This window comes from Sphaeramia orbicularis, chromosome 19 (genome assembly GCF_902148855.1).
Source record: "Sphaeramia orbicularis chromosome 19, fSphaOr1.1, whole genome shotgun sequence".
In the NCBI taxonomy this organism is placed as follows: Eukaryota; Metazoa; Chordata; class Actinopteri; order Kurtiformes; family Apogonidae; genus Sphaeramia; species Sphaeramia orbicularis.
Genome location: NC_043975.1, coordinates 14,661,729 through 14,688,118, shown reverse-complemented (window position 1 = coordinate 14,688,118; position 26,390 = coordinate 14,661,729). Strand labels below are relative to the sequence as shown.

Here is a 26,390-nt window from a genome sequence, read left to right as displayed (position 1 = left end):
TGTTCAACAGAGTGCATCAGACAGGTTAGCATAACTAGCTTAACAGTTGCATAGCTTGTCTCTGCTTTAGCTTGGTTCTAACAGATGTAGCACTGTTAGTGTTAGCTCAGCAGCTAACAGCATTAGCCGAACTTCCTCCATGGCTCACTGTATCCCATGAGGCTACAAGTGACACGTAAACCACCAGTCATTTAAGAGGTGTTTTATTTGGTTACACCATCAATATGTGACAACCACAGAAAGAAGATGAAGTCAAATGACAAAATGACTTTAATTTGACTTAGATTTTCCCGATTTAGTTTTCATTTTTTGCAAATACTTAGATATAGTTTAGTTTTTGGAAACTATATGTCATATACAACCAATTGCTATTTTTTTAATGGAAAAATTGGACAAAGACGAAATGAAAGTGTGTTCTCTATAATTATATGTTGTTTTAATTTGTTTTTTAAACACACAGTAGAGTTTTGTTTTGTATTTTTTTGGTGAAGCAGTTCCAGTAACTGAAAATGTTTTTGTTCTATTGTAATCGTATCAGAGCTGTCAAGTATTCATCACACATTACCTAAGTATTCTTGGTGTTATTTAGACACTATTAATTTTTGTAATTATGTGTTTTTTACTGCAACCTGTCATTAATAGCCTAGTAGTTGCATAATATGCTCAAACACAATAAAGAATTAATTAAGTGCTTTATTAATGAGTGAATAATGCTACTAATATGTGTTCTAATGAGCACCTGGTTAATGGTTGATATGCATACTTTAATATACAGTAATACCATATGTATGAGCACTGGTTAGGGTGGTTTGTCCGTGTTTAAAGCATACATGCTGCATCATAAGAGTCGGCTGATGCAATCATAATTAAGGCTCATCTTTTGGCTTTTATTGACGGTAACTGCCAGCAGGTGGTGCCAGAAGGAAACATCACAAGTCAAACTAGGTGTAACAAACATAATCCACATCTCTGTGCATGTGGGCGTCCGCCCCCCTCCTCCTCCTCCTCCCCCTCCTCCTCCTCCCCCTCCCCTCTTCCCCCCCTTTTTAAGAGCGTTTTATAATTAAAATGTGGGCGTCGCAGCCGGAACATACACTGCGTTCGGTTCAGAAAAGCACGCTCGGGGCTATTTTTAGTCATCTTTGATCCCCACACAGGAAGAGCCGCTGATGGCCACGGCCTTTATGCATGCAGGCAGGCTAGTTAGTGGACTATCAGCGCTGATCATTTCTCTACACCTAGCCTGTGCGGGGGAAGAGATAGGAGGCCTGACTGGTGCGTGTAAAGTTCACACTGGGCCATATGGTCCTCACAGCAGGGGTGCTGGTGGAATTATTCACACGGAGCGCTTGGAATCACCCAGATCCTGGTATCAACCTCCAAGATAAGGGGGACGTCTCAAAGGCTTTGTGCTCCGGCTTCAAATCTCAATCCTCCAGAGAACAGCACAAGCCCCATCCTTACTTACACACTTCCCACTCGCTGTGTCCCTTTCTCTCTCTCTTTTTTTCCCTCTCCCACATCCATGCTCACCGCTCAGTGTGACAAACAACGCCACCCTCTGCAGCGCCAAGCCAAAAACCTGTGACATTTTAGAGGAAATAATATGAACTCATCCCTCCATGACCAGATTTTGCCCCCGCTGCATAATCCTTGAGTGCAGCCTAATTAAGTACAACAGCAGTGTTCGGTTAATGCTGCTGCTGCTGCTGCTGCTGCTGGATCGGATGGTTATTAAAGGGATGCATGTTTGTTGTTTCTCTATTCTAATGCAATTACTCACCCATTATGACCATGTAATTGTGCAGTCATTAATTGTGCATCCAGTCTATAATGCAAAAAGGCTCATTGTGGCTGGAGGTTTTGTGCACAGTGGGATTTGGCGAGCGTGTTGGGGCAGAACAGTGTCGCAAAGGTTACTTGTAACCAGATACTGATCACTAGTTGCTCTGCAAAACAGGTTTGATTGATTTTATCAGTTTTCTCACCAAAGATTCGCTAATGAAGCTGAAAAGTTCTGAAAACATGTAACTTGTAAATACAGGGGCAGTTCTAAAATGACAGCCTTTGAAGCAGAGGTGGGGACTTGAGTCACATGACTGGACTTAAGTCAGACTTAAGTCACAGTTTGGATGACTTGAGGGTTACTGACTAACACTGAAGACTTGATTTATGTCCTGTCCACAATAACATGGATATTTTACTAAACAGATATTTTCTTCCTTTGTTTAAAAAAAAAAAAACAAACTCTGCCTGCATGACCTACATTGTACATAATACTCATAACACATAACAGTACAAATAGGACTCCAAACAGGTAAAAATGCTCAAACAAACCACATTTAGTGTTGTTTAACCTGTGGACACTGTGGATAATTGTGGACATAGCAGATGCAGATGCTTTGATCTGTCATGAAAGTGAAGCAGAAACAACCAGTTCAGTGGTAACCTTGCGTTATCTTGAGTGTTGGTTATGGTTGTGGAAGTGTATACTTTACATGATGTGGATTTGTCTATAACGCCGGTCTGGTCTGGTTCCCAAAGGTGTCTGTGCATGACCTTGATCTACTACAGGTCATACACTGTTTTATACACCTGGATTTGTTGTTTCAGGAGCAGCTTCATTACTCAAAGCAATAATAGACATGAGTAAAACTGGATGTGACACCATCGTTTTCCAAACTGTCGGTTTTCTTTGAACACATGGTTACACACAAACCAATGTTTGGAAAATCCCCCATCTGGAAAGTTTTAAAAATTTCTGTTTTGCGACTTAAAATGTTGTTTTTTGTTTGGACGAGAGGCCTGAACTTAGAAAAACAGTATCAATTTTGCAAAATATCCACATCCATAATTGTGTGAATGGGGCATTGCACTTGGTATTGCCATGACCCAGTGTTACTTTGACTGGAGTCATCTTAAGTCATCCTTCTTAGAAAGATATTGAGAGGCCAGTTGAGTTTTGAAACATGATTGGCTGATCTTTAATGCAATGTATGGCATATCAATCATCATAAAGCAGTATCCAATTGAATAAGAGATATGAATGGAATAAAGAGTGTATTCCACTACTACCAGTAATGTCAATGTTTGAGGCTAGTATTCAGTTTATTTTAGCTCTGATCCTATATTTGTTTGTGTTTGACGTCTATTTTCACTTTAGAGTGAGCACCACTTCCTGTTGTTTTTCATTGTAATTGATCACTCACCTTTTTAATGAAGGTTAGATCTTCAGAAGTTCGTATGATTTGAATCATATGAACTTTAGCTGAAGAGTGACTTTGTTTATTAGCAGGAACTTGACTTGACTTGGCTTGATTTTCACCACAGAAACTTAGTACTTGCTTGAAACTTAAATGTCAAGACTTGAGACTTAATTGCTGCTTGCACTTGTGTGACTTACTCCCACCTCTGCTCTCGAGGGTTGTTGTCAACAGGCACAAACCGAAATGCCAGTTGAGTAACAATATGAGCCATTCAGAGCAACAGCTTGTAAATGAAACCTTTACTATAATCTTTTGGAAGTATTACCAACATAGCTTTGAGTCCAGTTTCTTTAATACTGATGTAATTGTGGATTGTAGACCATCCCACATTAGCAGCAGCCATGTTAGGTGTTTACAAAAGTGTCTCAATGGCAACAAACCCACATCAGAAAAATGGGTTATCTGCTGTCAAATTGCCATGGTAGAAGACATACAGAGGCCAATATAGCAAAGCAAATACAGATCTTAAGTATGTCTTGAATGCACATTAATAGTTTGATATGGTGCGGTGTTTTTATCTAACAACTTGTCCAGTCACCTAGATGTGGTTGGTCACATTGGATTGATTTGACTTAAAAATGACAGATGAGAAGTGTCAGGAACACAAATGAGAACCAATCAAAAACCACAATAACAAAACCATGAATAAATGACTAGTTTTTTGTCATGTAAAATTGAAAAGTTTTCTTTCTGGACAGTAATGTTGATGTGCTTTTCTGATTTAAAAAATTTTTTTTACACATAATATCCAGATTTAACCATTACATTTTCATAAGTAACCGTGGTTTAAATCCATTTTTTCCTCCACCATTTCCTTTGTAATGTGATTACATAACACCGTCACAGGTATAACCCCTCCCCCCAACCCTTTGGTTGAACATGGATTGTTCCAAAATGGATTGAGATACCTGAGCGTCGGTGATATCGTAATGCTTTTGTGCAAATCAACATTCATCGCTTACTGTAGTCTATTAGAATATGTCAGAGGACGGGAACAAGGCCTCGCTGACTGTTTGAATCATGACTCATTTGCCTTCAGTACTTTTATGCACCTCATTCTTCGCCATCTATTTCCATCCTGCCCTAATGTTCCTCCGATAAGAATGTCCTATTCATTCGGCGTTCCTTGCTGGTTGTTACAGAGAGAGAGAGGCAGAGAGGGAGACGGAGACACTCTACAGGCATTGAATGAAAAGCACATCTATTTCTAAGGGGGAGAGCGAGCACAGGAGAAGATAATTATTGATTTGAAATAAGAAAAGATAAGGCTCAACCTTGAGCAGCACTGGCGATAGCACGCAGAACGGAATAATTAATGGGCCTGTCTTGTGTCGGGACAAGCTTTCACACCGAGACGAGCGTATTGATTTTAAACAGATAAACTGCGTAACCCTTTGTGAAGGGTTTGACAAACAATTTAATTGGGGGGAAAAACAACAATATTCCTCACCCTTTCCATCTCCCTTTCATCGCGTCCCCGAGCTGTTTTTCCTCCGCCTGACCTATGGAAACAATTACTGTGCATCAGGCCTTGTACTGCCTCCAGACTACCAAGGAAGCCCGGTGTAGGATGCACACACTGATTGGGGGATCTAATCAATGGTGGAACTTGTCTCCACTCCAGATGCCTCTGTTGAAACTGGGATTACCGAAGCCTTTTAGCTGCACCGCCCACCCCACCCCATCCCATCCCCAACCTCCCCCTCCCAACATTTCTGCTTCTGCCAGAGAAAGAGAGAGATGGATCAGCCTGTTTAAATGTACCTGCCTGCTGTAGCTGAAGCAGAGATAATTTACTGTTCCTGTACAACCCTGCCTTCCTAATCCCCAAGGAGAACAGCAAAGAAGCCCCTGGTCCTCTCACTGCTTCCCTTGCCCTCCCCTGATTAGCGATAGGGGCTGTTTGATCATGTTTCCCTGCCTGTCCTTGTGATTTGTAAGCTGTTTAAACGCGAACGAGGCAATTAAATAAGGACGAACGGCGGTGGTGGAGAGTGGGTGATCATTAGCGATGAATTACCCCGGTGTGCACTCAAACACTCGGGAGGACTTTTCAGGCGGACCACTCCCGAGGATCCAGATCCAATCTAGCCATTGATTAACACAGACTTGTTCTTCCTGTGAAATCACTCGACGGGGATTTTAGGGCACTCATCCGGTCTTATCGAGATAGGCTAACATCAAAGGTGAATGAAGAGGGATTGGTTAAATGGGCTCGCCTTGCCCTCTATGTAAGAGACTTAGAGGAGCAAATCTTGAATTATTGCCTCATGTAAATAATCCACTCGTCTTGTTTTTTTGGGGAGGAACTCATGAGTCACTTGGGGCCAAGTACTTTGGAAGCTCTCATATTTCCCTTGATGGGAAGCGACGGTGGGAGCTCCATCCACAGGAATGTAAACAACACGATGTTCCCGACTCGTGTGATCTGCCCCAACAATCTGAACGTGTTAAGTCGAGGAGATGTGGAGGTAGTTATCGAGGAAGACTCCCCTTAGAATACAGATATTACATTGAGTAGCTCAGTTCAGCAGTATGAATATGATTTGATTAAGCAGAATAAATAAGTGCCTCGATTAGACTGTGAATGAAATACAGTGATTTTCCTTGTTATCATATGAAATCAGTTACCTGGCAGCTGTTGGCAAATGTTGAGAGTAGGGCTAATCAACAAGTATTCTAATAGTCTATGTGAGATAAAAAGTCTGATTCCAGCTTCTTAGATGTGAATGTAGTGACAGTAAATGGAACATCTTTGGATATTTGGACCAAACTTGACATTTAAGGATGCCATCATGGGTTTTTATTCAGCAAATCTCCAACAAATGAATTTGTTTATATCAGTTGCTGTTGTATCTTTGGCTCGCTTATTAGCCCGATTCAGCTTCTAATATAGTAAAAATATGCAACTTTTTGCCACAAATCATAATTTTTATGAAAAAATGCAATGTCAACATCACAGTATTCCCAACATGTGTGATCTGCCCCAACAATCTGAAGGTTTTAAATTGATGAAACATGGAGGTATTAATCGTTGAAGACAACTACAAGGAAATATATATTACTTTGAATAGCTCAGTTCAGCAGTTGGAATATAACTTGATTTAAACATAACAAATAAGTGCATCAGTTAGACTCAAAATAGGAGGTATGTGTTTAAAATACTGCGACTAAAGTCATACACTATAGTATTTGCAAATGTTTAGAGTGGAGTATCAACAAGTATTTGAATAGTCTACTTTTGTTAAAGAAAAAAGTTAGATTAAGTGTAAATATTTTCTGGTCCCATCCTCCTCTGTGACAGTAAACTGAATATCTTTGACATTACATTTGAGGAGGCCATCTTGGTTTTTGGAAAACACTTTGTCATCGTTTTCTGACGTTTATTTGACCAAACAAATAATAGATAATCAATCAACAATGAATGTAATCGTTAGTTCAGAGAACTTTAACAAGTGTGTCTAATAATCTATAAGAAATGACATTTGTTCTATCTGCAGCTGGTTTTTATTACTCTGTAGATTTTGCCACAAATCATCATTTATATGAAAATGTATCATGTAATCATTGCAATCTTGCTGACTTGTGTGATGTGCCCCAACAATATGAGTGTGTTAAGCTGATTTATTTTACTGCAATAATGGAAATTTCCTTTTAGAGTCTGTTCAGATTTATACTTATGAATGTGTCTATTATTTCAATATCAATGTGTGTGAAATTCTTTAAGGACATTAGATTATTCATAACAGCTGCCAATGTCTGTTCCTACGTAAGTAGCTTATATCAATGTTTCAGTGTTTCAGTATACCTTTTTTCTATAAAAAAACATTTGTATAAAATGGAGGTCTGATTATTATTGATGTGGCTTAACCTTATGTCCTTTTGCAATGTAATCTTTAATATATTGTCATAATTTTCTTGTTGATAACCAATGATATGCAACAATTATTACTGAAGTATAATTTTTCTGTAATTTCAGTATTTTATTGCTTCACTAAAAGGTACTAATTTGACATATTTTGATATTCACAGTAAGACTTTTGTCAGTTGTAACTAATAGACTGCTATGACAAAGTAGTGAAAAGTCGCCATTAGTTATACTTCACTTAAAAGGGAAAAGTACAAGGTCAAGTTGAAAAGCTTTTGTGGAATCTCTGTGTAAAATCAATGGTGGTTTAATAATTATTTCCAAAGCTGTAGTATGTTATTGTATTGTGTTGTAACACCATGTTATTCAGTGTGAGGGAATTGAAAGCATTCAGGCCAAACTGTTACTCTGAAGCTCTCATATTTCCCTTGATGGGAAGCGACGGTGGGGGCTCCTTCCACAGGAATGTAAACAACATGATGTTCCTGACTTGTGTGATCTGCACCAACAGTTTCAACGTGTTAAGTCGGGGAGATGTGGAGGTATGGAGGAAGACTCCCCTCTGAAGACAAATACTGCATGGAGAGACTCCGTTCCCTTAATATGAATATGATTGGACTTAAGCAGAATACATAAGTGCCTCTATTAGACAAAAATTTGGAGGTATGAAATTGAAAAATAGCACAGTGTCTTTGGTTACGCATGGCATTTACAGAGTGTGAGGGGCAGCGTTGTTTAAAGTTATATAACCCACATTCTCCATACATTAGTGGCATGCATCGCATAGCTGGAATGTCTTCCTAGTTGAACAACAGCAGCAGGTTTTAAAAGCAGAGGGTTAGCCACTGAGGACATTTTGTTCAAAACAATTTCTTTTCCTGCATTCCCTCCCATCTGTGAGTGAGCTCAGGCTGCACTAGATGGAAAGGGATTTTCTCTCCCTAAATGGCCAAGGGGGCCGTTTACGGTGTCACTACTATGGGATCACATGATGTTTGAGGGTGTAAAGGTCTCGAGGCAGCTGCTCCTTTTCGGATGGGATTTTCGAGGCGTCCAAGAGCAGGGCCTCATGCTGTCTGCACTGAAAGGTGGAGCAAATACTTCTAGGAAGAAAAAAAAAGCTGAAATCCTCAGAAGCTGTGTGTCTATTTGAAATGGGTTCTGGAGTCCCTCGGCTGCCTTCATGTTATAAACACCCACAGTGCTCAAATTCTTCCTTTGTCAAGGAGTCATAACAGGTGTCTCAGGAAGGGATTTTTTTTTTCCCGGTTAGCATATTTTCCACTTGCATGGAAAGTTTTTTTTTCTTTATTAGGAACACTCTGCCCTGGGTAGACCCCTCGCCTTGAGACATGATATGCAGACTTTCTTTGAAGCAGTAAAGGTTACTTTCACACTAGCTCAAAATTCAGCCATGCCTAGTTAAACCAGGTTGTGGTGGAGTTTTGAACACCTCTGGCTGACACATGTTGGTAAGCCATGTTGCACTTTGCATGCAGCTTACCCCTCTGTAGTGAAAATATACGTTTACAGCTGTACATGCAACACATTTATAGGAAACACTATAGATGAAGGTCCTTTTAATAAGCATGACTTAATGTAATGAGGCCTGTTTAACATTCTTATTTACATTATTATGTGTTAACTGTTGCATCGTAAACATTATAATGAATTAAATATGAAACAGAATGTACTTTACCTCATTAAACATTTGCATTTATTCTACTATATTGTATTTATTAATGTCCTTAAGCTCTAACATACCACATACTAACATAAAGAGGCTTTTAATAATAGTGCATTATAAGTAATGCTTATTACAAACACCTTATTATTGTCTAAAACAGACATTTCTGAAACGTGCATATAATCCACCAATAAATGTGTGAACTTACATTATGTTATTAACACATTATATTGTTAGTAAGCCATATAAGCATTTTATTAAATATAAATATAATATAAAAAAGGGGAAAAATCTTACCCATAAGTGGAAACAGAAGAGATCATTACTATTTTATCTGACGTCCTTATTGGTTTAAACATGTACTCTAATTAAATTAATTTTCCTACTTTCCTCAGACATGATGCTAAATTTAATTCATTTCTAACTCCTAGTTTTAAATAGTTTAAATTACTGATGTTAATTTCTATACTAAATATATAAATTCATCATCAAGCAAAAATAAGAAATGAATTCCTTACATATATGTGTTACTATCCATAATACATAGAACTATAATATAGTATAGTTTATACACACTATTGCCCATAAAGTTGGAATTATATTGTTTTCAAACACATTCTTCTTTTTATTTATATTCATATTTAGTCCCAGTTACACTTCAGACTAAATCACATTGTCACAATCATTCCATAAGAAGAGGTCAAAGTATTTAATTCCAGTTTGGGTGACAGTGCAATACTACATCCATATATAGACCCACACACTACTACCTAACATTCATACAAAGCGTTCACGTTTACAGTATATTTCTGTACAAACTCATTGTGATTATCATTATTTTTCTTGTCAGGTTTCATAGTATTACATCCATGGACCAGGCGCAGTATAATTTCATATTTCCGTGTACTTGTCCTGTTCTAGTCTGAATTACACTAAAGTTAATCCCTTCAAAATTCAAGCTCAAACAACACGAGCCATCTTTGACCCTCCTGAAAATGTTGTTTTAATCCTAAAAAGGCGAGGCATAGCAGACTTTACATAACCTGCTCCCCTCGGGATTACACCGAGGCGTTTTCACAACAACTCCTCAGTTAAATTAAGGTGGAATTACACTTAACGCCCGTGGGAATGGTCTGGTGCACCTTGAACTATTTACCATGTCATTGGAATTTTTTCCCCTGATGTAAATACACTCACAAATGGACAGTCTTGTGTTTAGAATGGAGGGGGGAAAAAAAAAGCAGCGGACCTCCTAATGTGGCGTATCATCTCGACTGCAGTTAGGTCAATTTCCTTAGCGGGGTGGACACGTTTATATAGCCAGCCCCCTGGGATGCTGTTTGTGTGAACGATGTGGCGAATACACATTATTCATGTCCTCAGCTCCCCAGATAAAGACTCTATCTTGTAGGCTTTGCATCACGTTACGCCTTAGTATTGAAGCTATTGATGTTTGCAATGGCTCTGCGATGGAAAAACAGAAAAAATGATAGAAGTGCCTTCAGGATTTTACTGTAAACCTGAGGGTGTTCCTGTGGTTTGTGTTTGAAAACTCAGCAAATGTTTACTCCCCAACGTCGTGTCTGTTTTCTTGACTCGCTGTGTTTAGTCTGTTACTGTCATTTCTAAACTTTACAATATGGCTCAAACATTTAATCAGATCTCTCTCGGAAACATGTTATGTGTTTGTACGTAAGGAAACTGTAAACGCTGAAAAACATCACCTATGAAACACAAAATAACTCCAAAGCAGAGGATGAAGAGTCTTTTTCTTTGCAGTTCAAGTTTCTTTTAAATAACTTTCACTGCTCATCTTGGTTTAATACTGTATGGCTAACTGCAACCATGTGTGGACAACGTTCCTGTTTTGCTTTTATCAAGCTGACATTTAGACCCTGAGTACTTCTTTTCGGCTCCAGCAACATTTGTGGTCAAGTATCCCATTTAACAAACTCCAGCATTCGCTCACCCCCCCTGCCCCCCACCACCACCACCCTTTTAAGCAGTTTATATAAACAACTTTCACCTGGATGCTCACAGCTGAGCCATGTTCAAAAAATGTGGGCTGCTTTCAGGTTTATTATGCTGGTGATTTAATGCACTCGAGACTTCAGGCAAAAAGAATGTTTGAGGTTTTAAGAAACGCTTTATATTAAATTCTTAAAGCAGGACTTGTAAATAATATGTTACAAAGAAAGGAAATCTATTTGATGTGTGAAAACTTGACCCAAACCTTGAAAGAATCTGCCTGTAGGCGGCACCAGTGCCCAGAATCCAGTCTGTTTCACATGTTCAGATACAAAAATGAACAGTTATTTAAGCAACTTAATGTTACTATATCACTGACTGGTTATAATGTATAATCCAGTGTTTTTCAACCTTGGGGTCAGGACCCCACCTGGGGTTACCTGGAATTCAAATGGAGTCGCCTGAAATTTCCAGTAATTGATAAAAATAAATATGACAATTTACTGATAAGAAATATATGGTGACTTGAGAGAAACAAGAACAATACATGAAAGACATGACAAACTCTGAAGCTGAAACTGAAGCACTGTGGTACTGTTTATCTTTCAAATGTTCTATTGTGGCCGGTTTAAGATGCTGCAGCTCTTTCATAATTCATAGATTGAGTTATTGTTTGTTCAGTATTAATTTACAGCCTTGTAAATCCAAGATGAACTGACTGTACATATCCTGACCAAGGAAAATCAAATTCTCACTTTGTGCAATAATCTACACCTAGCTTTTCTGCCTCCATCCATAATAATATACATTATAAAGATTAAATTTTGTCTAAAATTAACATTTATTTGCAACATAGTATAGCAAACTATTACATGATCAAAAACAAATTAATTTTAGCAAAAAAATGTCTCAGGTTAGAATGTCTGGGGTCGCCAGAAATTTGTGATGTTAAAATGGGGTCATGAGCCAAAAAAGGTTGGGAACCATTGGGATAATATCTGTGCTGGGCCACACAATTTTTGTATAGGTGGCATAATTGTAGGTTCAAACGTGTGGGATTGGTAGCAATTTAAAAATGGCGCTATTCAGTTCAGATGGACAAATTCTGCTTTTATTTTGCAATTTTAACTAAAATCGTGCATCGGACCATTAACACAACTCATTGCATTTCTTTCGAGACCAGGCTGCTCATTTTTGCAGTTGTATATTTGGGTCTATTTTCAAAGCTCTGGGCCTTCAAGTTTTGTGATAACAAATCATAGTAAGTTCGAGCCTAAAAGTGGAGCTGAAATATGTACCTAAAATTCCAGTATCAAAAACTGTGATCTGTCTATCCACCTAGATTTCATCAAGTCGTCCTCTTTTTGATCATTTGTTCTTTGTGTCTTTTTATGCAGCATGTACTTATCTTCCTACATGCAGATTTTCAACCAAAAGGACAACATTTTGCAAAAACACTGTTGCATTTTACATTTACTGCCACCCAAGACAAGTGTGGTTTATTCAAAGACACACAACCTAGCCAAACAAACCATAGAGTTTTCATCCTCTACTCCACATTAATAATTTGTTCAGCAAGATATTTCCCAAGTACTGCACAGATCTAAGAAGTGTAGAGATATGTCTGGATGTATAAGACTAAAACATTGTAAAACTTACTTCAAGATTGCTCAAAGTACAATAAACTATTAGAATGAACTTAAAAAATGAAACTAAAATCTAGTCATCTGGATTTTAATTCCATGCATTCACGTTACATCTGTTTTTGAATCTAATTTATGGACATTATTCCCCTGTTCTGATGTAAAGATCCCCACTTACAGATAAGCTTACTGTAGCTGTCATGGTTCTCATCCATCCACCTTTTCAGAGGCTGGTCTAGTAAAAGAAGTTTAAGTTTAAGTTTTCTCTTTAAGTAAACATCCATGTTATCATGACATGAGCCTGTTAAATTTCCTCCTAAAACACAGTTTCTACCAGCATATCCTCCATCATCTGTGACCAGGAAATCAGCTGAATAAATCTATGACGGAGACAAAAAATGTTGCATATCCCACCAAGTTACAGAGATGCCAATTTGCATGGAACTAATATTGTATTTGCTAAAATTTTAGACTTTACAAATTACAGATATAGCCAGTTCACATGGGATTAAGACCTCATACACAACCTCCACAATTATTACTGATTATCTGAGGTCCACAGGTTCTTTTAGGCAGCAAGTGAACATTTAGACTTCGATATGAATCTATTAGAAGCAGCAAATGTAAGGATGTTACTGACTTTAACAATAGTCAAAAAGGGATAGCCAAATAACTGGGTCAGAGCATCTCCAAATCTATAGGTCTTGTTGGATGTTCCTGGTCTGGAGTGGTTAGTACTGACCAAAAATGGACTAATGGACGTTAGATCAAGTTCAGCAGCTTTTACTGGTTCCCATATCTTGACTCTAATCACTGGATTTTTACAGTTGATATGGAAAGCCTCTAGATCAGGGGTGTCAAACTCATTCCAGTTCAGGGGCCACATACAGCTCAATATGACAGGTGGACCGGACCCGGAAAATAATAACATAATAACCTATAAATAATAACAACTCCAAAGTTGTGTTTTAGAGTGAAAACAATAAAATTACAGTATGGAAATGTTTACATCTTCAAACTATTTTTAAAAGAATGTGAATAACATGAATAACCATGAACAACCTGAAATTTCATATGAAAAATAAGTGCAATTTTAACAATATTATGCCTCAGATTATCATTATACATGGGCATTACAACTGACAGATCACAGTAGTCGCTTTTCCATTGGACATCTGTGCAAAACCTTACTGATATTTACTAAATGTCAAAAAGACACAAGTGCGTAAGGTCAGTTTTTCCATTAAATCACAAATGCGATGATTTATTTATTTATTATTGTGAGATGATACAAGAAGTCATTCCATAAACATGGCCACGAACATAAATATCATGTTGATTTACAAATATATTCATTATTATTATATATTACCCCTCCATCGGTTTTCTGGTGTGTACACACATACCGCGCCATGTTTCTTTTAAAACTCTACTTCTTCACTTGCTGTAACGTCTGTCAACATCCGTTTTTTTTTTTAAAATCATGTGACTCTAGTTGTGGAAAAAGGTCTTTCAATTACAGTTTTGCATAATATACCAATTGCACTACACCCGAAAAACTACCTCTTGCCAGCGCAAAAACTTTTAATCGAAAAACAAAAGTTTTGGCCAAAGTGCCGTTTTTCCATTAGGTAAATTTTTTAAGTTCTATTCACACAATTTTAGGGTGAATGGAAAAGTGACTAGTGGATCTATGAAGACACAAGATATTTAGTAACAGGTATAGTGTTAAAATTGCACTTACTTCCCTTCAGACATTTCAGGTTATTCATATTTGCTCAGGCTATTCACATTTTTTTCAGAGGATAGGCTAGTTTGTCAGTGTAAATATTTTCATGTAATTTTACTTTCTTACACTCGGAACAAAGAGAAAAATTGGAAATTTACATTGTTTATTGGTTATTATGATGAAATTTTACTGGTCTGACCCACATGAAATCCTGTGGCCCCAGAAATACAATGTGTTTGAGACCCTTGATTGTTAATAGTACTTGAAACTATGTTAAGTTATTGATGAAAAAAGAAGAGTGGGATTAAATACGTTTTCTTCTTCCCACTCCTTTTCGAGCATCAATGAATGTATTGAAGTATTCTACCTTCATGTATTGTTGTTGAATGTTTTTGTTGTATGCAGGTCATTTGTGTTGTAAATGGTTGCTCGCTCGAACTAAATGAAATGAATGACTGAATATCTTAAGTTTCATTTTTCCCATGGGCCAGATTGGACCCCTTTCGGCAGGGCAGTTGTAGCCCCCGGGCCATATGTTTTGACACCCCTGATTTAGACAATCAATACATCTAGTCGAAGGGGCATCTATCATGGAGTAAATAATGTTAACGCAGTGGGGGGAGGATTATACTGCATGAGTCAATATGTAACATATGCCACAAGCATCCACTTCAGTATTAAAGATGATTAAGAACAGATTAGACATTAACCCTAACATGTATTAACCTCCACCCTGGGATGCAGTTTGACATGTTATGATGTTTCCTTTATTACTTGTCTTAAACATGCTTTTATTTAGACTTTTTATGCCTTGTTTTATGTGTTTTGTTGTGCGTGGACCCCAGTGGCAGCTAATAGGGACTCAAATAAAAATACCAGGCATGTTTTGAGCTTATTTATGCTAGGAAACAGATGTTGCGTGTTTGCGGTTTGGGCGCTAACTTTTAACTTTCTGTTCGTTTCAGGTTTGACGAACTCGTGCAGAGGAACAAAGTGGAGTACCATGCCGGTGGTTCCACCCAGAACTCAGTGAAAATTGCTCAGGTTAGTCTTTTCTGTCTCCCTGCAGTGAGCCTGGATGTGTTGTGAATATGCAGTGGTACGCCTGTAACCTTAGATTTGTCAGCTCTGCAGCCCTGGGAATACAGAGCGTAGCTGCACAGCGCGTTGACACATTGCAGTTTTAGGTGGTGTGAATTCATCAGACCTGCCACGCTAAGAGAAAGGCGGGGAGGATTCATAATATTTGCAGTGTTATCTAGTTGGCCTAATTTCCTGAGACATATCAAACATCAATTAGAGAGAATTACAAGCAGATGCAATTAACGTGTCACAACAAATTATATCAAACAAATGCTGATCTTCTCTCTGGCTGTTAGACAGATTTTAAAAGAAATTGGTGATTGTCCAAATCTGAAATGGCAATCTGAACTTGAGAAGATTATTCACTCAGTGTTTCTTTTTTCTTTCTTTTTTTTTTTTTTTTTTTTAAATGTGTGGTTTTTTTTTTTAAAACTGACTGCAATAAGTCTGTGAATTTGACATGCAGTGATTAGCTGCTGATAAGGCTTTGGTGTGCTCACAATAAACAAAGAAAAAGCATCCAGCTGAAAAATAATTCCCTTCCAAGGAGAAATGAGTGCAGAAGCTAATTGAGAGGCTGATGTTTGTGAAAACGCAGACTCTTTCTTGTGTGTGGGTTTTTGTTTGTGCGTGTCAGCACAGTGTGTAGAGCTGGTGTTTGTGTGTGTGTTTATCACAAGACAGATACAAAGAGAGAGGGAAAAGAAAGCAGTCAGGCCCTCAGGCTGCCACCATCTCCATGCTTTGGAGACAGTAAACATCCTTTAAAAAGAGACGCCGAGCTGTGCACCTCCATGCAAACACTCTTTAATTATCAAGATCAGAAGCGTTTGCATAAACCTCGCGCAGTCACAGACATTAACTGCAAACTTGATTGTATTCTTTGAGCTACATCCCAATTTTCCCAGTATGTTAAATTATGTTTGCTTGATACAGTGAAATTTTTATAAAATGATGGAGGTTTGCTTTCCAGAATGACAATGGCCTCCAACTGGGGATTTTAGATCAGTGTTTTTTTATTAAACTGTGTCAGTTATTGTTGATTTTATGAAGCTACAGAATTAATGCCCAGTCCACACTTTTTGCAAAATGGATATTTCTCTCTGTGTTTGGGTCTCTCGTCCACACAAAAACAGTGTTTTATGTTGCAATAACTGAAATTTTTTAAAAACTTCCCATAGTGTAGATTTATAAATTCTGGTCTGTGTTGATCCACGTGTTTAGCGAAAATGTAGAGATTGGAAAACGATGGTGTCACACCCCATTTTGCTCATGTCTGTTATTGCTTGTGTAATGAAACTGCACCTGAAACATCAAATCCAGGTGTATAAATCAGTGTAAGACCTGCAGTAGATCATATCATCATATAAATCATATAAAGAATAAACTCCCACAACCCGAATCAACACTTAAAGGTGCCCTGCCACACATATTTCATTACTTTTGTGGTACTGTCTGAAGTTTTACCATGGACTCTTTGGACTTTTTGTGGAAAAAATGCCTTGGTCACCAAGTTTCAAGCCATTCTAACATAGCATAGAAAGCCTGCTGGAAGACTCATCTCAATGTTCTGCAAATTTTCAACTCAAATAGTAAACTCATTGAAACTATTCTTGAAAATTCAAATTTGGATGAAACCCACCCACCCACCTGTTGCTGCAAGAAAACCTGTCCTTCACTCTCTCAACCTACTGCACGGAGGGATGTTAGTTGATGCTGTAGTTTGTGTTTCTTAATAGTCTGTTAGTTGAACAAAACAAGCCGCTTGAGAATCAATATGAGTGTTGACTTTGTGACATTTACAAACCACATGATTAATCGCTTAATCAAGAAGATAATTTTTAAATAACTGATTCTAATTGTCACATCATTTTGTTGTGCTCATCAGAAGTACAGTCTCAGTATTGTTTACATGTGTTTGGATAAAACAGTGACCTCCTGTCAACTCACTCCTCCGCCTCCAGATTATCACTTTTCTCCTTCACATTTGAGACAATTACAGTCTGAGCAATTATTCCAAGTATTAAACACGCATCAGCTCCATCACTGCTGAAGCTGCAGATTTACTTTGATAGATCTTCTCGATGATACTTTAATACTTTATTTAAAGGAAGCGCCCTAAAGGTGCATATCCACTCCTTTGTGAAATCAGATGGGGAAGGAGATTTTCATTGCTCGCTGATGCTGGAGAAAGAGCCGTCATGCCCTCTGTGCCCCGTGAGAGGCGTTCAGTTGAGTAAATTGCTCTTATAATAGCATGGCAGACCCCAGTCAAATGTTATTCTACTCTGTTTATTTGGATATTTACCCCCCTTCAGAGGGGAAGATGTAGAGCTGATTCTGAAATGCTCAAGATAACAAGAGTGTTTTCGTCCCACACCCAGAAGTCTCAGAAACAGTTTCTGTCAATATATACCTTGAAGCGCTGACTTTTCCGCATTTTACTTTCAGGTGTTGGTGTTCTTTTATGAAAAATGTATAATGCATAACTGGCTCCCAGATTATCACATTGTAGCAGCTGCAATATGTGAAACTTCAAACCCTGCTGTATTGTGGAAGCTGAACCTTCAAACACGAATGATATGCACCGCAGCACTGAATCCACATCAAAGGGGCTGGTGACTAAATGAGATGCTCGATCCAGGGCAGGTTTGCTCAGGAGCACCATCGCCGCTGGAGAAGAGAGAAGTGTTCAGAGGCTTTGCACTGGAATCGCTGCACATGCTGGGAAAACCCAGGGAGTGGGAGGATCAATGCCTTCGCCAGTAGAACTCTTACTTTCCTCCAGAACCCAGCCGCTTCATCGGAGGCTGCAATAGGTTAAATACTCCTGCTTTATCCCGGTTAAGATTTCTGCACTATCAAGGAAAACCTAAACCTCGGCTTTAAGAAGATACGGAATCAATGCTAATTGGATTTAGTCAAATGAGAATTGACCAAACTGAAGCTTAGATGGATAAGTATTGTTTTCCTCTAACCGCCGTCACTGCCCTGGTCTTTGATTATCTGTTGCTGTGTTTGCAAGTCATCAATTGGTTGTACTTGGTACCGTTTTTAGCTTTGGAACATATATACTGTATAGATTTTTTGCTCTACATCTTCTGCTAGTATTGCAGACACCACCAACTTCAGATGAATCACAGTGAATTTTCTAATAGATTATGTTGATGCCAGAATGAAACATGCAGTGTCCATTTTAATGTTAGGGATAACAGGACGCTCTGTCGAATCTAGAAGTTGGTTAACATTAGGGCTGGGCGATATGGAAAAAAATCATATCTCGATAATTTTTTTCATATCAGATGATATCGTTATGTATCACGATATAAATCAAATCACTATTTTGTCACGTTTAAAATTTTCCGTTGCTCATAAGTTATGTTGTGAAGACATCAGAAGTTTATTTTTTATTTAAATATGATTTATTTTCTGTCAGAGGTTGAACATGACAGAACATTACATAACTGTTTCAGATAAATAAAACAAGTCCATATGTTTAACATAAAACTAAAAGTCTGACCAGCAGGAAAAAGCTTTCAAGTTTTAAAAGAGAACACAAACAAAACAGAACATCTTCATGAAACAATGCCAGGTGTACATACATGGGGGTGCGTTCCTTAACTGCCATAACTGGTGTAAACCGAAAATGAAACTTAACATGCTTTGAACGTCCGACTCCTGGCTTCTATGCTGCTCCCTACTTTTCAATAACCCAGTCGCCCGAGTTTTCGGTCACATTTTCTCCCCAGGGAACACTCATTACCTCCCTCTGCAGCCCAAACAATAGTGTGTGTGCTGCAGCTGCTCTTACACCTGTGCTGTGTACATCAACTTAACTTTCCGTGGCTCTAGTGTGATTGGTTCGGTGCGGCACTACTTAATTATGATTGGCTGTTCTTATGTCTGTCGAAACATGGATGAATGAATTCTATCGAAATTGTATCGAACATGTCTCACATTTCTATCGAGGAAAAGTTATATCATGATATATATCATTATTGTTTTATCACCCAGCCCTAGTTAACATAATAATAATAATACTGGTAATGGATTGGATTTTTATGGGGTTTTCCAAGGAACCCAAAGCGCTTTACAGTATTGATCCATTTATTCATTCACTCTACATCATACAAGATAGTCTGATAGTATCTCATCCATCATCTTATAAAATGATCAGGTTATTCTGGACCGCCCACTTTTCTTATTATTATCTTTAGCCTCATGACAAGTTACCTTTCAATGTTCTACTTTCCATTCAGTCCACTGACAACCTGCTCCCTGTCATCCCTTAAAGCTCTTAAACATCTCAATTCTTTAGGCACACGGACATGAATCTTCCATTTCTTTTCATTTTCGTCAGATTAGCTAACCTGCTATGTGAGGGCTCAGTGTTATTCAGGGGTCAGAGGTCAGAATGCAGTGGGAGTTTACACCAAGATCCACACAAGATGATCGTGAAACAACAACCTGCTTTTTTCCTCTGTTTGAATAACTCCTCACAGGTACAGATCACGTTTTAATACCAAGATTAAATGAGGATTCTGTGATTCTGATTCTCAGAAGGTACAGGTTAACTACGAACATCCAATCATGAAACTTAAAATTTCATTACAGTTTCAGACTAAATTGTTGAGAAAACTTAAATTCTGCATCTGGAATTAGTTCACTGTGAAATCCTGGATCTGTTTTGGGTGAATCCAGTAACCATAATGACAGCTTTGGTTCTTAGCTGAAACAGTGACTGTGTTTACATGCGCACTGGTGTCATTATCCTGGTTATTTGGGATATGATATTTACATGGAACATAGACAGATCTGCTCATATCCCTGTTTACATGACAAATACTAGCATCCCTGTTACTCATTACTGCTGCTGTTTGCACCTGTGATGTTTACAACATAACATCTTAATTTAATCTGACATTTCAGTAGCAGGTTCCTGACTTTAAAGCGCTATTAAATGCCAGTATCGCGTTTTGGATTTGCCTTATTCATTCCCTGCCTGCAATGGGAGACGAGATCAACAGGTAAACACGTCCTTCAGCTGTTACTCTGTCACTGTCATCACGTTGGAGGAAGAGGTAGATGAAGATATGCAGCCGTGACTGATGGCAGAGGGTTGACATGATGGAGTTCAGTGACTGGTTTTAATGTGAATACACATAGTGATGCTTCTGTTGTGTCCACTGAGACCTGACTTGTTGCAGTATTTGTGTTAAACTGATGTGTAGGTGGTTGTTTTACTGCAGACTTGCAAAATTCAGCTTCCCCTCCTCTATATTTAATTTTTGCATTAGTGAAAGACAAAAAAATCCATTTATCTTTTTTATGTATCATTGCTACTGTTTGTATGTTTATATTTTTGTGACCTCATTTAACAAAAAGCAGGACAAGCTTTAGACATATGACATTATCCTGTTTACTATTGCAGTACAGCTGGAGTATTTGGGTTTCTCACAATGATAAGGTCTTATCAGGGTTTCTGAAATATGTTGTTTACGTGTGCAAACACAAAGTCAGGATACTTGAAAAACCCCACAACAACCAGGATATTGATGTGCATATAAACAGTGTTTTTAATTCACTACAGTTCAAATTGGCTCCATCTCCATGGCAACACCGATCAGTACTCATGGGTATTGTAGTATTTTCACCTGCTGGAATGACAGAGAAAAGGAGAAAATAAATGAGACCACTGCTACTTTGATCTTGATTTTCTTAACATTGAAAACTGAAATGCTTTGAATTGTGTGCATCAGTTATGAACAAAAACAGGCCTCGACCTTGACCTTTGACCTTGTCAGTTCATCAACTGATAATATATATATATAACTGTTAATATCAGCAGATGGCTCTAGCAATGGTTGATATCAATTAGTTTGATGAAGAATTTCAGGTATTTTATTTATTTACTTTGAGTGTGAGTTATGTATTTGGGCAGGTTTTTATTATTCTGACATAGATGATAAGTTTAACAGCTTCTAGTAAAATTAAAGATTATTAGGGGTGTTTTTTCCTGGTCTGTACGTATTAATCAGTCATCAGCTTTGAAACTATTACTATTATACTGGTCTTTAAAAATCCACTAGCTGTCGACCTATAAACGGAATATTTATGTCACATTTTAACACATTTCCCTAAGGTTTTCAGGCTCAACCCTCATATGGTATGGGTGAGTAAAAGACGTACTGGTTCGTTACTTAGACCACCAGTACATATGTGCAGACAACATAGCCATTGTCTTAACTTAACCTATAAAAGCCCAGTGGTACTTTTCTGTCAGTTCTCAAATGAACTTTTCTGTATATCTAACCTTTCTGAAGTAATTTATCACCATTTATTATAATATTATCCTCTGTATTTTACATTTTATCAGTATAAATCAGGTATTTTTCTGAATTTAATTTACTGATCATGTACATGTTCATGAAAGCTCAGATAAAAGTTGAAGGTTATTATATCAGAAATAGAGAAAACTGCCCAAAAAAGTGACTTTTTCAATAAAATATATCATTAACTGAACATAAAACAAACATTTTCATCCACTGTCATTGATCAAACTCCATGGGTTTTACTGGTGAATCAATGTCGTAGAAGATGACGGTGTTTCCACGGTAACTACGGAGCCTCTGAACTTCCAAATGGGTCATATCTGATGACCATGAAAAGATGACAAACTGCATTTTACATCAGTTATTTACATGTATTGATAGGATTAGTGGATCAACAGGTATTTAACATTTTTGATCAGTAGATGGTTTTGGTCGGTGATGGATGTTTGGGTCTTTATGGGTTAATGACTACATACTTGACCATCCTCTAGCCACGTTTTCAGACTAAATTTCCAATATTCAAAGAACTTCACTGTCTGTTATACTCAGTAAAGTAAAGTAAGGAGTTCCACATCCTGGCTGCCCACCATACAGCTTTATTTACTGCACACATTGTGACACTAGCAGTCCCATAGTAGAAGTATCAACACATTTGTACTTCCTTAGCTGTGCTCCAGTGCTCCTGAATAAGCCTCAGATCATGTTTGGATCAACTCACTGAAGTTGCAGCTGTGTATGTATGCAGAGCTGTCTGGCACAGGAAAAAAAAAATCCAACGATAGAACCTGGTTGGAGGTTGTTGCCTTTGCCCAGGCTCTAACAAACAGTGTGCCCTAAAGGTGGATCCGACATAAAGGCTCACCCAGTGGAGGTTGCAGGGCTGTAAGGTAACAAAAACCAGCCCGGTGTTGTTTGCTCGCATCCAGCCTCACACATCAAAGAGCTTCTGTTCAGGTAGGGGCAAAGCAGGAAACAACAATCTTATTTTTTTCAGTCAAAGTGGAGAATTTGTGGACAGAACTTGGCTCGTCTTGGCACGCACGAGTGGTGTTTATCACAGGTGACAGAAGCGGTGGGGGGAGTCAGCTGTATCAAGAAGCACAGTCAATTCATTTAGACCGAACATCAAAGTCCTGCAACAGCTCCTCAGGGCCCAGAGATTGAAGTCTGAGCAGAGACGGGCTCGTAGGGAGTTATTTCCGCTACCAGGGAAGTAGATTTCACTCTGAGTGCCTCATGTAAACCGTGCGTTCTCATTATGATCCTCACAAATCAACAGAAGTGACATCTTTTATTTCATCGCTCTGCACGCAGGCATCAACCAAAGGGACAAATTGCTTTGCCTAAGCTGTGAACTCGTCAGAAAAAGTTATGATTAAGTATGTTTCCTTCTCTGCGTTTGGGTTTTCAGTCGCTGTGATGCCTTAATCATTGTTTGGAAAGTAAAGGGTTCTGAAAAATCAGCCGTCTCTGTTATGGTTTTGATGCCTGTTTAACATTTCCTCAGACTTGGTCAGTCGTGGAAGGGGTGAATGGGGCCCAGGCTTTGGATGTTGGCCCTGGGCTCTTAATTGGAAACGCATGTGCTCTGTGCTGTTGAAAGTTGTATTTAAAAAACAGTAAAAAATCCCACAGTCCTACTTGACTTTTGAAAAAGTGTCCCCAGCAGCTCATATTTTGCAGGGGGATACTTAAACCCGGTTTGATGTCTCATCGAAGGCATTGACTTATTTCTCTGGGTGAAAATATTCCATGACCTCATGTTTGGCTTTTACAGCTCGTTTTGTTAAATAAATAAAGAAAGCCTGCTTCTCTCTTCGAAGGGGCTAAATGAAGAAATGCCTAAGTCTGGTACCACTTAGAGGAAGGAGGACAGTTAAGGAGAAAGACTGGAGCTTTTGTGTTCGGATGTGCTTCTACTCTTAAAGAGGGCATTCACCATTTTACTGTCGCTCTCTGTTTTTTATTTGGATTCCTTTCACACGTTATGATTCATGTTTAGACAGATATTCTTTGTGTGTGACATTTTAGATTGTCACTTGCGTTTGGGATTTGTAAGAGGCTTTTTGTTTGGGTGTTTGATCTCATTGAGTTGGAATGTTTTTGTATAGATCTGCCAAAAGTGGCTTTATTTTAGTTAACGCAAATTAAAACTAGCAGTAGCAATAGTAAAAACAAAAAAATCCATTTAAAATGCGGAAGCATTTAATAAAAACGGCAGGGAACAATGACATGAACTGAAACGAAACAGAAGTGGAGGTAAAACAAAACCTTAAATGCTACTGGTTTATGGTCTAAAACAATAAAATATCTTTGCATAGTATTAGACGTTAGATAAACAATGGCTGTGTAGGGCATATTTGATGTTATGCAGAGCAGGTTGATTCACATGATGATCTTTGGGGGCAGATTCTGAATCATTTCTTATGATTAATACCAAAACTATCACTATGTAAAGGTTTTGCCTAAGTTTGTGGAGGGCTTAGGCTGTAGTGTGTTGGTCTTTTTGCTGATATGTGACTAAAAGTGACATATTTGTGCACACATTTTGACCAGTATTATTGCAATATTGTTTGTTTATTTTGAATATAAGATTAAAACCAAACAACAAAATGATTTATATAAAAAGAAAGTCAAACACTCAAAAAGGAGCAGGATGGAGATATTCAAACTGAAACTAGAAGAAACACTTAATAAACCTGCTCATTGATAAAGTAAATACTAGGCTACATGTTACCTACATCTGTCATACCTGTTGTGCTTCTCATGCTCTTAAAATAACTTAAAATAGATCCCTAATGTCAGAATGACTGCACATTGGACGTCTACACCTGCCTTTCTTCACAGAGGAGAGAGAGGGTTGGATTAGTCCTCATAACTGATCCGTCTGTGTTGCCATGGTAACGCTATTGCGATGCTTGTAGCAATATACACGTTAAACATCCACGTAACTAGAAGAACATCAACGAAAAGCTCAACAAAACCATTGTTCGGAAAACAGAACGCAACTCAAACAACAAGCACATATATGGGCAAATATCTAAAACAGCTGTCTGAGACCAGAGTATGTCATGAATAATAAAAGCTCTGCTAACAGCTAAGCTAACACTAAGCACATCCATCAATACAAGCATTATTTCTCCACCACTGAAACTCACTGAACAAGACAAAGTAGAGCAAAAATAGTCACATCATGAACCTATGATTGTAAATGTAGTTTTACCTTTGCTGTTTTCTGATCATAACTTGGTTTTATATGAATTAAGCTTCTGCTGTTGGCCAAACAAATTAAAACAAATTGCTCAGGTCTTAACAGGTTAAATAGGATGCTAGTTTAACACCAATGATGCTACACTCAACCCATGGTTCATCACTTTCTGTACAATGCAGTTTTCATAGTAGTACTGAATCCTTTTAGATTATTTTTAGTGGAATAGGGAAGTTTTTTTTTTTATGTCTGTAATTTACTGTATTATTTAGTGATTTCATACACGCAGGACCTCTGAAAAGCACATCGTATGACGAATTAAGAATTTACATTAACATTTAAAGACTATTTTAAACTATTTTTGAGGTTTTTTATCTACATTTAACCTTTCCTAAGTGATTTATTGCTATTGATTAGATTTTGCTCTGAATTTTTCAGTAAAATCAGGTGTTTTTCTCTTTTTAATTTACCGATCTCATATATGCTCATAAAAGTTCAGTAAATTCTCTGGTTTTGTTTGGGTTTTGTTTGTACATTATGTGTGTATGTATTTATTCACTCATCTTCCATTTCCCCTTTCAGGAACTTATATACTTATGTATCTCATTGTACCTTGTTTGAAATGTACTTGTATTTGAAAAACCCTGATAAAAAGAAGTTTAAAAAAAAAAGTTCAGTAAATTCAAAGGTTATTATGTTAGAACTGAGAAAATGAAGAAAAAGTGACTTCAGCAAAATGTATAATTAACTTAACATAAAACACAAGTGTCTAACCTTTACGGGGTTTTATTGGTGAATCGATGTTTTAGAAAATGACGGTGTTACTACGTTCACTACGGAGCCTCTGAACGTTGAAATGGGTCAAATCTGATGCTAGTGAAAAGCTGCAAAACTGCATTATGCCTGAATTATTTAAATATATCGATAAGGTTAATGGTTCATAAGTTACTGAACATTTTAGATCAGCAGTTAGTGTTGAAGCTTTTGAGTGTTAGCCCTAGTGTCGTACATACTTATAAATCAAAGCTTTCCTCATAATACTTTAAAAAACTAAATCTAACCCTACAACAAAAAACTAAACTAAAACAAGCCATTTCCTCAAAATAATAATAAATGAAACTGAAACCAAAATCCAAATTGACACTATAATTCTGGGCTAAAGGAGCTCACTAATGACTGATTAAAACCTGAACCCTGTGAGGCCTTTTGAGCTCCACGCTGCGGAAATCTAACCACTCATGTATGCGCCTGTTGTTAAAGCAAAAGGCCCTTGTTTGTTTTAAGGCAGGTTAATGGCAGAACCACTGTTAGCACCAGCTCTGAGCTGTTTTATGGCTCCGGGGTCTCGCCGTTTCCTTCCCATTACGAAGCGGTGGAAGGTCACACTCTGTTAAGTTTCTTGTGAGAGATGCTTGAAACCAAATGGACTTTTTTTTCCTCCCTTTTCATTCTCGTCTCCTCTCTTTCTAGACATTCCAGGTGTGCGAGCATGCACTTTAGGGGGGCTGCTATTGTTTTTCCTCCGCACAAGCAGAGGAAGCAAAGAGCGCCTCGTTCGCTTTGATGAGCGATGTGTTCATGCGTGGGCTTCAATGTCACCCGCCAT

The 26,390-nt window shown here is 38.0% G+C and overlaps 1 protein-coding gene across 3 annotated transcripts in view; it reads left to right on the top strand.

Moving 5' to 3' along the window:
* LOC115410097 (adenosine kinase-like) overlaps positions 1 to 26,390 on the top strand; it is a 247,018-nt gene that overhangs the window by 26,706 nt on the left and 193,922 nt on the right. For all 3 annotated transcript variants that reach the window (XM_030121542.1, XM_030121543.1, XM_030121544.1), the window contains one exon: positions 15,127 to 15,205. In XM_030121542.1, coding sequence (XP_029977402.1) covers positions 15,127 to 15,205 — 79 coding nt within the window. The remainder of the gene's footprint in view (positions 1 to 15,126; positions 15,206 to 26,390) is intronic.